This window comes from Bombina bombina, chromosome 11 (assembly GCF_027579735.1).
Source record: "Bombina bombina isolate aBomBom1 chromosome 11, aBomBom1.pri, whole genome shotgun sequence".
NCBI lineage: Eukaryota > Metazoa > Chordata > Amphibia > Anura > Bombinatoridae > Bombina > Bombina bombina.
Window position 1 is genome coordinate 169,741,973 of NC_069509.1, and position 15,308 is coordinate 169,757,280.

A 15,308-nucleotide genomic window follows, 5' to 3' on the forward strand; every position below is an offset into this window, starting at 1 on the left:
TATTCAAATTTTTATTTTTTTATATCTCATATTAGCTTGATAACCAATTCTTTGGTTTTCGTAGCGCTCTCCTAGATTGTTTTGTTGTTTCAAAAAGTCCAATTGTTTTAAGAAGTTATTTTATTTGTTCTCTTGGTATCTTTATTTGAAAAGCAGGAATGAAAGTGTAGGAGCCCAGCTCATTTTAGGTTCAGGACCTGGGTACTGGTTGCTGATTGGTGGCTAAATGTAGTCACCAATCAGCAAGTGCTATCCAGGGATCTGAACCAAAATGGGCCAGCTCCTAAATATTCATTCCTGCTTTTTTAAATAAAGATATCAAGAGAACAAAGAAAAAGTGATAAAAGGAGTCAATTAGAAATTTGCTTAAAATTGCTGCTTTACCTGAATCATTAAAGAAAAAAATTGGGTTTCGTATCCCTTTAACCCTTGCTTACTAAGGTGTTGATCACAATCCCTCACTTGTTTTCGACAAGTAACGATTTCTAAACGTTGGCCGTTATTGTCAGTCTGTTTTCCAGGGATTACAATCCCAAAATGCTTCTGCCGTTAATACCCTGTAAGCTCAGAATTTTTACCTACCGAAGAAAATTAAAAAAATATCATCTGCCTTGTTTATATCTCAATTTCATAATCCAAGAATCAAATGTGCATGCGATTAGTGAATAAACTTTTTGGGGTGTCTAAGTGGAAAAGTATTGTCTGGGGGGTTATCAAGTCATTTTAGCTGTGGAATTTGACAATGTGTATTGTGATCACCTAAACAGGACTGGCATTTGTTAAATATATGGCCATTTTTCACTAAACCAATAATGTAAAATTTGGAAACGAAAATTGCTGATTGAGATTTTGTCAACATTGAAAGAGGGGGATAAACACATGAATAAAGTGCTGCTCTCCTGAGCAGAACATGGACCATGATTGGAAGCTACATGTGACTGCCTCTTCTGATTGGCTCACGTGTCATACTCAGGAATACCTATGTAGTAACATTGTTGCAGCGGTTAAAGAGATGGCTACAGTCAGTACTGCAAAATGACCTGCTCTATCTAACTAGAACAAGTACGTTTTTGTATTGAAATGTCCCTCTAAAATCATCAATTTAAATACATAAGTAAAAACTTGTATACCTTTTCTTCCATTAGTAGTGATATCGTTTGGTTTACTCCCTGCGCGTGGGTCTGATTGATGCCCGCTGTTCTGTGTTCCTGTACAGGCTTCAGGACTGGCAGGAGGCCTTGTTCTGGTATAATTCTGCCCTGAACATGACAGATTATGATGAGGGTGGCGAATACGATGGGACACAAGATGAACCAAAGTACCTGCTGCTGGCCCGAGAGGCTGAAATGCTGCTATGTGGAGGTCACAACCTGGAGAAGGACCCACAAAGATCAGGTACTGACCAATCTGCACATTACTGTGTTCACTGCAGCAACATATGTATTATACTGTACCGTACTGACCGATATGCACATTACTGTGTCACTGCAGCAACATATGTATTATACTGTACCGTACTGACCGATACGCACATTACTGTGTCACTGCAGCAACATATGTATTATACTGTACCGTACTGACCGATACGCACATTACTGTGTCACTGCAGCAACATATGTATTATACTGTACCGTACTGACCGATACGCACATTACTGTGTCACTGCAGTAACATATGTATTATACTGTACCGTACTGACCGATACGCACATTACTGTGTCACTGCAGCAACATATGTATTATACTGTACCGTACTGACCGATACGCACATTACTGTGTCACTGCAGCAACATATGTATTATACTGTACCGTACTGACCGATACGCACATTACTGTGTCACTGCAGCAACATATTATACTGTACCGTACTGACCGATACGCACATTACTACGCACATTACTGTGTCACTGCAGCAACATAGATATTACATTGTACCGTACTGACCGATACGCACATTACTGTGTCACTGCAGCAACATATGTATTATACTGTACCGTACTGACCGATATGCACATTACTGTGTCACTGCAGCAACATATATTACATTGTACCGTACTGACCGATACCCACATTACTGTGTCACTGCAGCAACATATGTATTATACTGTACCGTACTGACCGATACGCACATTACTGTGTCACTGCAGCAACATATATTACATTGTACCGTACTGACCGATATGCACATTATTGTGTCACTGCAGCAACATATATATTACATTGTACCATACTGACCGATACGCACATTACTATGTCACTGCAGCAACATATGTATTATACTGTACCGTACTGACCGATACACACATTACTGTGTCACTACAGCAACATATGTATTATACTGTACCGTACTGACCGATATGCACATTACTGTGTCACTGCAGCAAAATATATATTACATTGTACCGTTCTGACTGATATGCACATTACTGTGTCACTGCAGCAAAATATATATTACATTGTACCATACTGACCAATACGCACATTACTGTGTCACTGCAGCAAAATATATATTACATTGTACCGTACTGACCGATACGCACATTACTGTGTCACTGCAGCAACATGTGTATTATACTGTACCGTACTGACCGATACGCACATTACTGTGTCACTGCAGCAAAATATATATTACATTGTACCATACTGACCGATACGCACATTACTGTGTCACTCTAGCAACATATGTATTATACTGTACCGTACTGACTGATACGCACATTACTGTGTCACTGCAGAAAAATATATATTACATTGTACCGTACTGACAGATACGCACATTACTGTGTCACTGCAGCAACATATATATTATACTGTACCGTACTGACTGATACGCACATTACTGTGTTCATTGCTGCAACATATGTATTATACTGTACCATACTGACCGATACGCACATTACTGTGTCACTGCAGCAACATATATATTACATTGTACTGTACTGACCGATACGCACATTACTGTGTCACTGCAGCAACATATATATTACATTGTACCATACTGACCGATACGCACATTACTGTGTCACTGCAGCAACATATGTATTATACTGTACCGTACTGACCGATACGCACATTACTGTGTCACTGCAGCAAAATATATATTACATTGTACCGTACTGACCGATACGCACATTACTGTGTCACTGCAGCAACATATGTATTATACTGTACCGTACTGACCGATACACACATTACTGTGTCACTGCAGCAACATATGTATTATACTGTACCATACTGACCGATATGCACATTACTGTGTCACTGCAGCAACATATGTATTATACTGTACCGTACTGACCGATACGCACATTACTACGCACATTACTGTGTCACTGCAGCAACATAGATATTACATTGTACCGTACTGACCGATACGCACATTACTGTGTCACTGCAGCAACATAGATATTACATTGTACCCTACTGACCTATACGCACATTACTGTGTCACTGCAGCAACATATGTATTATACTGTACCGTACTGACCGATACGCACATTACTGTGTCACTGCAGCAACATATATATTACATTGTACAGTACTGACCGATACGCACATTACTGTGTCACTGCAGCAAGATACGTATTATACTGTACCATACTGACCGATACACACATTACTGTGTCACTGCAGCAACATAGATATTACATTGTACCGTACTGACCGATACGCACATTACTGTGTCACTGCAGCAACATAGATATTACATTGTACCCTACTGACCTATACGCACATTACTGTGTCACTGCAGCAACATATGTATTATACTGTACCATACTGACCGATACGCACATTACTGTGTCACTGCAGCAACATATATATTACATTGTACAGTACTGACCGATACGCACATTACTGTGTCACTGCAGCAAGATACGTATTATACTGTACCATACTGACCGATACACACATTACTGTGTCACTGCAGCAACATATGTATTATACTGTACCGTACTGACCGATACGCACATTACTACGCACATTACTGTGTCACTGCAGCAACATAGATATTACATTGTACCGTACTGACCGATACGCACATTACTGTGTCACTGCAGCAACATATGTATTATACTGTACCGTACTGACCGATATGCACATTACTGTGTCACTGCAGCAACATATGTATTATACTGTACCGTACTGACCGATACGCACATTACTACGCACATTACTGTGTCACTGCAGCAACATAGATATTACATTGTACCGTACTGACCGATACGCACATTACTGTGTCACTGCAGCAACATAGATATTACATTGTACCCTACTGACCTATACGCACATTACTGTGTCACTGCAGCAACATATGTATTATACTGTACCGTACTGACCGATACGCACATTAATACGCACATTACTGTGTCACTGCAGCAACATATGTATTATACTGTACCGTACTGACCGATACGCATATTACTGTGTCACTGCAGCAACATAGATATTACATTGTACCGTACTGACCGATACGCACATTACTGTGTCACTGCAGTAACATATGTATTATACTGTACCGTACTGACCAATACGCACATTACTGTGTCACTGCAGCAACATAGATATTACATTGTACCGTACTGACCGATAAGCACATTACTGTGTCACTGCAGCAACATAGATATTACATTGTACCGTACTGACCGATATGCACATTACTGTGTCACTACAGCAACATATGTATTATACTGTACCGTACTGACCGATACGCACATTACTGTGTCACTGCAGCAACATATGTATTATATGGTACCGTACTGACCGATACGCACATTACTGTGTCACTGCAGCAACATATATTACATTGTACCGTACTGACCGATACGCACAATACTGTGTCACTCTAGCAACATATGTTTTATACTGTACCGTACTGACCGATACGCACATTACTGTGTCATTGCTGCAACATATGAATTATACTGTACCGTACTGACCGATACACACATTATTGTGTCACTGCAGCAACATAGATATTACATTGTACCATACTGACCGATACGCACATTACTGTGTCACTGCAGCAACATATATATTACATTGTACAGTACTGACCGATACGCACATTACTGTGTCACTGCAGCAAGATACGTATTATACTGTACCATACTGACCGATACACACATTACTGTGTCACTGCAGCAACATATGTATTATACTGTACCATACTGACCGATACGCACATTACTGTGTCACTGCAGCAACATATATATTGCATTGTACCGTACTGACCGATACGCACATTACTGTGTCACTGCAACAACATATGTATTTTAATGTACCGTACTGACCGATACGCACATTACTGTGTCACAGCAGCAAAATATATATTATATTGTACCGTACTGACCGATACGCACATTACTGTGTCACTGCAGCAACATATATATTATATTGTACCGTACTGACCGATACGCACATTACTGTGTCACTGCAGCAACATATATATTGCATTGTACCGTACTGACCGATACGACTGCTGCTCATTTCAAATTCAAAGCATGTGCTAATACATTGTCTTTCTTCTGTTAAGTGTGATCAGTCCACGGGTCATCATTACTTCTGGGATATTACTCCTCCCCAACAGGAAGTGCAAGAGGATTCACCCAGCAGAGCTGCATATAGCTCCTCCCCTCTACGTCACTCCCAGTCATTCTCTTGCACCCAACGACTAGATAGGATGTGTGAGAGGACTATGGTGATTTTATTTAGTTTTATTTCTTCAATCAAAAGTTTGTTATTTTTAATAGCACCGGAGTGTGTTATTCCTTCTCTGGTAGAGTTTGAAGAAGAATCTACCAGAGTTTTTTCTATGATTTTAGCCGGAGTAGTTAAGATCATATTGCTGTTTCTCGGCCATCTGAGGTGAGGTAAACTTCAGATCAGGGGACAGCGGGCAGATTAATCTGCAAAGAGGTATGTAGCAGCTTTTATTTTCTGACAATGGAATTGATGAGAAAATCCTGCCATACCAATATAATATCATGTATGTATATTTTACATTTGAGTATTCTGGGGAATGGTACTTCACTGGAATTACGCTGTGTATATAAGACTTTAGCCTATTTGCAAGCAACAGGCTTTTTAATAACTCTTAATTTATGTTAAACGTTTTTGCTGGAATGTAAAATCGTTTTCATTTTCTGAGGTACTGGGTGAATAAAATGTTTGGGCACTATTTTTCCACTTGGCAGTTGCTTGATCTAATTCTGACAGTTTACTGATCTCTCTCACTGTTGTGTGTGAGGGGGAGGGGCCTTTTTTTGGCGCTTTTGCTACGCATCAAAAATTTCAGTCAGAAGCTCATTGTTTTTTCCTGCATGTTCCGGTTCATCTTACAGAACTCAGGGGTCTTCAAAGCTTGTTTGAGGGAAGTAATCTTCACAACAGAGCTGTGAGATTGTAGTTGACTGTGATAAAAAAAAAAAAAAAAAAAAAAACGTTTATTCTTTAACTTTTTTATGCCATCAGGGTTAGTTATTCTTTGCTAATGGGAACAAGCCTTTGCTAAAATTGTGTTTTGTTTTTACAAAGTTTGATGCTGTAACCTTTTCAGTTTATTGATTTCAACTGTCATATATCTTTCTGTGCTTCTTAGACACAGTACGTTTTTCATTGTATTTTACTTGAATAATATTTCCAAGTTGCAAGTTTAGTTGCTAGTGTGTTAAACATGTCTGATTCAGAGGATGAGACCTGTACTATTTGTGCTAACGCCAAAGTGGAGCCTAATAGAAATTTATGTACTAACTGTATTGATGCTACTTTAAATAAAAGTCAATCTGTACAAATTGAACAAATTTCACCAAACAACGAGGGGAGAGTTATGCCGACTAACTCGCCTCACGTGACAGTACCTGCATCTCCCGCTCGGGAGGTGCGCGATATTGTGGCGCCCAGTACATCCGGGCGGCCATTACAAATAACATTACAAGATATGGCTACTGTTATGACTGAGGTTTTGGCTAAATTACCAGAGCTAAGAGGCAAGCGTGATCACTCTGGGGTGAGAACAGAGTGCACTGATAATGCTAGGGCCATGTCAGATACTGCGTCACAACTTGCAGAACATGAGGACGGAGAGCTTCATTCTGCGGCTGACGGTTCTGATCCAAACAGATTGGATTCAGATATTTCAAATTTTAAATTTAAGCTGGAAAACCTCCGTGTATTACTAGGGGAGGTGTTAGCGGCTCTGAATGATTGTAACACAGTTGCAATACCAGAGAAAATGTGTAGGTTGGATAAATATTTTGCCGTACCAACAAGTACTGACGTTTTTCCTATACCTAAGAGACTAACTGAAATTATTACTAAGGAGTGGGATAGACCCGGTGTGCCGTTCTCACCCCCTCCGATATTTAGAAAGATGTTTCCAATAGACACCACCACACGGGACTTATGGCAAACGGTCCCTAAGGTGGAGGGAGCAGTTTCTACTTTAGCTAAGAGTACTACTATCCCGGTGGAGGATAGCTGTGCCTTTTCAGATCCAATGGATAAAAAGTTAGAGGGTTACCTTAAGAAAATGTTTGTTCAACAAGGTTTTATATTGCAACCCCTTGCATGCATTGCGCCGGTCACGGCTGCAGCGGCATTCTGGATTGAGTCTCTGGAAGACAACCTTAGTTCAGCTACTCTGGACGACATTACGGACAGGCTTAGAATCCTTAAGCTAGCTAATTCATTCATTTCGGAAGCCGTAGTACATTTAACTAAACTTACGGCTAAGAATTCCGGATTCGCCATTCAGGCGCGCAGAGCACTGTGGCTAAAATCCTGGTCAGCTGATGTAACTTCTAAGTCCAAATTACTTAATATACCTTTCAAAGGGCAGACCTTATTTGGGCCCGGTTTGAAAGAAATTATCGCTGACATTACAGGAGGTAAGGGCCACGCCCTGCCTCAAGACAGAGCCAAACCTAAGGCTAGACAGTCTAATTTTCGTTCCTTTCGGAATTTCAAAGCAGGAGCAGCATCAACTTCCACTGCTCCAAAACAAGAAGGATCTGTTGCTCGCTACAGACAAAGCTGGAGACCTAACCAGTCTTGGAACAAGGGCAAGCAGGCCAGGAAACCTGCTGCTGCCCCTAAAACAGCATGAATTGAGGGCCCCCGATCCGGGATCGGATCTAGTGGGGGGCAGACTTTCTCTCTTCGCCCAGGCTTGGGCAAGAGATGTCCAGGACCCCTGGGCGCTAGAGATAATATCTCAGGGATACCTTCTGGACTTCAAATTCTCTCCTCCAAGAGAGAGATTTCATCTGTCAAGGTTGTCAACAAACCAAACAAAGAAAGAGGCGTTTCTACGCTGCGTACAAGAACTTTTGTTAATGGGAGTAATCCATCCAGTTCCACGGTCGGAACAGGGACAAGGGTTTTACTCAAATCTGTTTGTGGTTCCCAAAAAAGAGGGAACTTTCAGACCAATCCTGGATTTAAAGATCCTAAACAAATTCCTAAGAGTTCCATCGTTCAAAATGGAGACTATTCGGACAATTTTACCCATGATCCAAAAGGGTCAGTACATGACCACAGTGGATTTAAAGGATGCTTACCTTCACATACCGATTCACAAAGATCATTACCGGTATCTAAGGTTTGCCTTCCTAGACAGGCATTACCAGTTTGTAGCTCTTCCATTCGGATTGGCTACAGCTCCAAGAATCTTCACAAAGGTTCTGGGTGCTCTTCTGGCGGTACTAAGACCGCGGGGAATCTCGGTAGCTCCGTACCTAGACGACATTCTGATACAAGCTTCAAGCTTTCAAACTGCCAAGTCTCATACAGAGTTAGTACTGGCTTTTCTAAGGTCACATGGATGGAAGGTGAACGAAAAGAAAAGTTCACTCGTTCCACTCACAAGAGTTCCCTTCCTGGGGACTCTTATAGATTCTGTAGAAATGAAGATTTACCTGACAGAGGACAGGTTAACAAGACTTCAAAGTGCTTGCCGCACCCTTCATTCCATTCAACACCCGTCAGTGGCTCAATGCATGGAGGTAATCGGCTTAATGGTAGCGGCAATGGACATAGTTCCCTTTGCTCGCTTACACCTCAGACCACTGCAACTGTGCATGCTAAGTCAGTGGAATGGGGATTACTCAGATTTGTCCCCTCCTCTGAATCTGGATCAAGAGACCAGAAATTCTCTTCTATGGTGGCTTTCTCAGCCACATCTGTCCAGGGGGATGCCATTCAGCAGACCAGACTGGACAATTGTAACAACAGACGCCAGCCTTCTAGGTTGGGGTGCCGTCTGGAATTCTCTGAAAGCTCAGGGACAATGGAGTCAGGAGGAGAGTCTCCTGCCAATAAACATTCTGGAATTGAGAGCAGTTCTCAATGCCCTCCTGGCTTGGCCCCAGTTGACAACTCGGGGGTTCATCAGGTTTCAGTCGGACAACATCACGACGGTAGCTTACATCAACCATCAGGGAGGGACAAGAAGCTCCCTAGCAATGATGGAAGTATCAAAGATAATTCGCTGGGCAGAGTCTCACTCTTGCCACCTGTCAGCAATCCACATTCCGGGAGTGGAGAACTGGGAGGCGGATTTCTTAAGTCGTCAGACTTTTCATCCGGGGGAGTGGGAGCTTCATCCGGAGGTCTTTGCCCAAATACTTCGACGTTGGGGCAAACCAGAGATAGATCTCATGGCGTCTCGACAGAACGCCAAGCTTCCTCGTTACGGGTCCAGATCCAGGGATCCAGGAGCAGTCCTGATAGATGCCCTGACAGCACCTTGGGACTTCAGGATGGCTTACGTGTTTCCACCCTTCCCGATGCTTCCTCGATTGATTGCCAGAATCAAACAGGAGAGAGCATCAGTGATTCTAATAGCACCTGCATGGCCACGCAGGACTTGGTATGCAGACCTGGTGGACATGTCATCCTGTCCACCTTGGTCTCTACCTCTGAAACAGGATCTCCTGATACAGGGTCCTTTCAAACATCAAAATCTAACTTCTCTGAAGCTGACTGCTTGGAAATTGAACGCTTGATTTTATCAAGACGTGGGTTTTCTGAGTCAGTTATTGATACCTTAATACAGGCTTGGAAGCCTGTTACCAGAAGGATTTACCATAAGATATGGCGTAAATACCTATATTGGTGTGAATCCAAAGGTTACTCTTGGAGTAAGGTTAGGATTCCTAGGATATTGTCTTTTCTACAAGAAGGTTTAGAAAAGGGTTTATCTGCTAGTTCATTAAAGGGACAGATCTCAGCTCTGTCCATTCTGTTACACAAACGTCTGTCAGAAGTTCCAGACGTTCAGGCTTTTTGTCAGGCTTTGGCCAGGATTAAGCCTGTGTTTAAAACTGTTGCTCCGCCATGGAGCTTAAACCTTGTTCTTAACGTTTTACAGGGCGTTCCGTTTGAACCCCTTCATTCCATTGATATAAAGTTGTTATCTTGGAAAGTTCTATTTTTAATGGCTATTTCCTCGGCTCGAAGAGTCTCTGAGTTATCAGCCTTACATTGTGATTCTCCTTATTTGATTTTTCATTCGGATAAGGTAGTTCTGCGTACTAAACCTGGGTTCTTACCTAAGGTAGTCACTAACAGGAATATCAATCAAGAGATTGTTGTTCCTTCTTTGTGTCCAAATCCTTCTTCGAAGAAGGAACGTCTACTGCACAATCTGGACGTAGTTCGTGCCCTAACATTTTACTTACAGGCAACTAAGGAATTTCGACAAACGTCTTCTCTGTTTGTCGTTTACTCTGGTCAGAGGAGAGGTCAAAAGGCTTCTGCTACCTCTCTTTCCTTTTGGCTTCGTAGCATAATACGTTTAGCTTATGAGACTGCTGGACAGCAGCCTCCTGAAAGAATTTCAGCTCATTCTACTAGAGCTGTGGCTTCCACTTGGGCCTTCAAGAATGAGGCCTCTGTTGAACAGATTTGCAAGGCTGCAACTTGGTCTTCGCTTCATACTTTTTCCAAATTTTACAAATTTGACACTTTTGCTTCCTCGGAGGCTATTTTTGGGAGAAAGGTTCTTCAGGCAGTGGTTCCTTCTGTATAAAGAGCCTGCCTATCCCTCCCGTCATCCGTGTACTTTTGCTTTGGTATTGGTGTCCCAGAAGTAATGATGACCCGTGGACTGATCACACTTAACAGAAGAAAACATAATTTATGCTTACCTGATAAATTCCTTTCTTCTGTAGTGTGATCAGTCCACGGCCCGCCCTGTTTTTTTTAAGGCAGGTAAATATTTTTTAAATTATACTCCAGTCACCACTACACCCTTGGCTTCTCCTTTCTCGTTGGTCCTTGGTCGAATGACTGGGAGTGACGTAGAGGGGAGGAGCTATATGCAGCTCTGCTGGGTGAATCCTCTTGCACTTCCTGTTGGGGAGGAGTAATATCCCAGAAGTAATGATGACCCGTGGACTGATCACACTACAGAAGAAAGGAATTTATCAGGTAAGCATAAATTATGTTTTTTACTGTGCGTTTGTCAATTGTTTTTTTTTTTGCGCGCAACAAAAATAGTGCTCGTATTACAAGTTAAAAGTAAACGTGATTGTGAGAGCAACATTGCGATTTACGCTAGTCGGGTTTGCGAGACTGACAACATTGAGCAAGGGGTAGTACGTTAATAAAAGGTTGCACTAAAAAAAGCATAAATACATTTAAAATTACAGTTACACTCATATAAACACCATCTGATAAAAATTGGTTGTATAAATATATATAAAAAAAGCTATTAGGGTTAAAAGGTATATGGTATATCACAAGGTGTTTGTCTGCAAAGGGCTATATTGTATATATACATACATATACATGTCTAAATATGTGTATGTATGTATATGTGTGTACATATGTAATTTTGTTTTACTGTATATTTACTTTACATATGTCACATTCCAATGTTCTTAACTTAAAGAAATTTTTATTTTTATTGTTAATACATATTTCTATAACATGATTCGTGTTTTGCACTTAAGGTCTAATGCGGTGTCTTGTTAGCACACATGAAGAATTACCAACCTCAAAGCATGTTTTTGAAATATTAAATATAAAAAAATCTCTAAATAATAATTATGTAAAATTATTATACATACATTTCTTCACATGCGCTAACCCGACACCACATTAGACCTAAAGTGCAAAAGACGAATTGCGTTATGCATATTTTGCATTCCTATGTTCTTCACATAGATTTTTTTATTTTTTTTTATTATTCAATGTATTTTTATATATATATATATATATATATATAGTTAATGTAAAATAGATATCTAAACCTATATATCTTTATAAATAGAAACATTGGTATAGGTAAATACATATATATATATATATATATATATATATATATATATATATAAATATGTATTTACAATTAAAATAAAATTGTTCTGGGGGCGGAGCCAACTGCAGAGGAGACAGGACGTTTACATTTTGAGCTCCTCCAAAATCTTTAAGTATCCAGTATATGGGACATTTAATATATGTTCTTTTCAACTCAACACTAGACTCCCTTTATCATAAGGGGGAAAGCAACTTTCTTACAACCTTATTTAATGCAATTTCAAGCATTTACTTTGACTCTGGAGCGGCGACAATCTACAGGATAGCTCCATGTGGCAGCGGTGATTACCTGATATATAGCCACAACACATACCTCTTTAGTTCCTAACCTACAGCATCGAGCATGGCAGACTTTATTGAATTAGTGAGAGAGTCACTAGAGAAATTGACACGGAAGCTGGACGTTAACTTCCAGGATCTCACACTCGTAATCAGAGGACAGTGTGATGCAGCGGCTAATCCCTTATCTAAAATGGCGGCTCCTGCCAATCCTGACAAGAGAGATGGGACCGCGCAGATCAATAACAGAGCAACAATCCCAGCACTGGAACTGCCGTGGACATACATGAGCTCTTCTGTACAGGAGACACAGCTCGGCGCAGAGGGGGGCTCTGCAGCTGAGAGGAGACCAATCTCATCTGAGCCGGTTAAAGATCAGCTATGTGTTGGTGACAGGCCGTCACGAATAACCACTATTCCACTGCAAGCGGACGGCATGTATCTCTTACCGGAGAACTGGATCCCAGTCCTCAACGAAGCTCTGGATATCATACATGCCAATGGGTTTCAGAGACTCACGGAGTCATTACAGGTTGATCACCATATAGCTTCATGGTTACAAGATCGCAGGCATGCGATCTCTAATTTTCAATCCAGGTGCCCAGAGTTGCTGAACACTTACAAACTGATCTACTCACTCCCTAATGCATCTGGTGTGGGACATTCTCAGAAAAGGGGTATCGGCTGACATTTCTAACCGTTCCAATACATGGGAATGTGCACTTGTGACAACAAGTTTATTGTTTATTGCCCAAGCTTTAATGTTGTCTGGTGATGCACTTTAGCCCCATTATTATATTAAGTTAGCTTACCATTAAACCTTACTATCTGAGGGAAGATAGAGTAATAACTGGAACTATAATTTAAATGTTCTATCTCCCTCCAAACTATAACTATAAATATGTTTAGCCCTGATGCTATTAATGGAGGTGTAGTTACAGTGATTTTATGTTTCTACTGTGTCTTGCTTCCATAGAACTTCACTTTATTTTATTTTCTTATAGGATTTAGGAGGGGTAATCAGTGCTCTTTATAACAATTCACATTTCCTACCAATGTCTCCCATATGAGTGCATAGAACTGCTTTTTTTTTTTTTATATATATTGTTTAGGATCTGTAATTTAAAGTTTCAGGACCACATTATATGTTTTATAAAACTCTTTTTACAGGTACTGTTTCTACTTAGATTGAGACTCTGTGTAAGCCTGTGCAGCTTCTCTAGCACAGCCACAATGGATATAACTACCAGCACACTGGGCATTATTTTTTTTTTATTTCAGGACATATAGGCTTGCTAAGCAGAGATTGTCTGTTTGTTGCATTTATTTACATACGTTTAAATATCTCCATACACAGCTAACCAGAGAATGTATAACGGACACAGGAGTCGCATTAACTGTTGTAAGCGCTAATTACTCTTATATTAGAACTGGTCTCTAGCACACTTTATAGAGACACATAAAGAAAGAATAGTACTGTTCTTATACTAGATCACATCAGTATGTCTATACCTCTGGGTAGATTTTGCATAATATTAGTGGCCCTGGCCAGGCCACAGATATTTAGAGGTTTAGCCTTTTTATGTTTATAAAGCTATATGCTTCAGAGGCTGTGCGTAATAGGAAATATTTGATCATAGGTCTGAAGTCAAACAGATAATCCTAGTTATGTATTCATATTTAACTTTGCCTGGTGGGATATACCCAGATAACCTGAATCTTTAACTATGTACCCTGTACTTGTTGTGCTCCTGTTACTATTTCATCTTTTTTTTTTTTTTTTTTTTTTTCCTGTCATAGCACTTGTTTATACCCTTCTACTTAGCTGCAAATCTTTAACAAGGATACCCTAATCCATACTGTGCCCAAGAGTTTCTTGTTGTTTTTTTTTTTTTTTTTTTTTTTTTTTAAATATTGCTGTTTAAGGGGCTCTAACTACAATTTGTCGGTTTATCAGATTTATGATTATTTGACTCATATGTTTAAGTTTTTTCTCCGTAAGATACGTAAACTGCAACTAGAGGTACATGCCCTCCCCACGTCTCTGCTGACTGCTGGGCTCCTCTTCTTCCTTTCCCGCCGGTACTGGTTGCCTGCGGGTCATACCCCCTTTCCTTTTTCCCACATCGTCTACAGCTGACACCTCCCCAGGAGAGGGGCTCACTCAATATAACTTATGGCTCCTCCCCCCACCCTCACTTTTAGCTACTTCATAGCTATAATCCACTCTTATATTAGGTGGATAAATAAGCGGTATTAATCCGCTACAACCATCATTTTGCCATAAGTTGCTCTTAGTCTTTTGTTTACCATGAAGATGAGGCTTTTTGCCCCCTGTTCACGTGTATCTAATAGGAGCAACTTGTTTTGATTCCCTATAATTTGTCAATCCTTCAAAAATAAATACACCTCTATTATAATAAACGTATCACCCTATAGGAAGTATAATTTACCAGGGTTGTTTAAATTCTTTCATTATTATTATCTTTATGTTATGACATAGGAAACGAAATAGAAAAGAGGTAAACTCAGAATGTAAAAGCTGTACTTCGCATTCACAGCCAATGTCTTGTTAATAACATATGTTATATCTTATAGCAAGCTGCTAATTGTATACTGTCTGATGTTTTGTATCCTTGATATTGCCTCAATAAAAAACCTTGATTACTAAAAAAAAAAAAAAAAATTGTTCTATGGGTGAAGAACATT

General features: G+C 40.3%; 1 protein-coding gene across 5 annotated transcripts in view; it reads left to right on the forward strand.

The window, feature by feature from the left end:
* Window positions 1–15,308, forward strand: part of EEF2K (eukaryotic elongation factor 2 kinase) — a 132,808-nt gene that overhangs the window by 112,235 nt on the left and 5,265 nt on the right. For all 5 annotated transcript variants that reach the window (XM_053694785.1, XM_053694784.1, XM_053694787.1 and 2 more), the window contains one exon: window positions 1,217–1,395. In XM_053694785.1, the coding sequence (XP_053550760.1) occupies window positions 1,217–1,395 (179 nt within the window). The remainder of the gene's footprint in view (window positions 1–1,216; window positions 1,396–15,308) is intronic.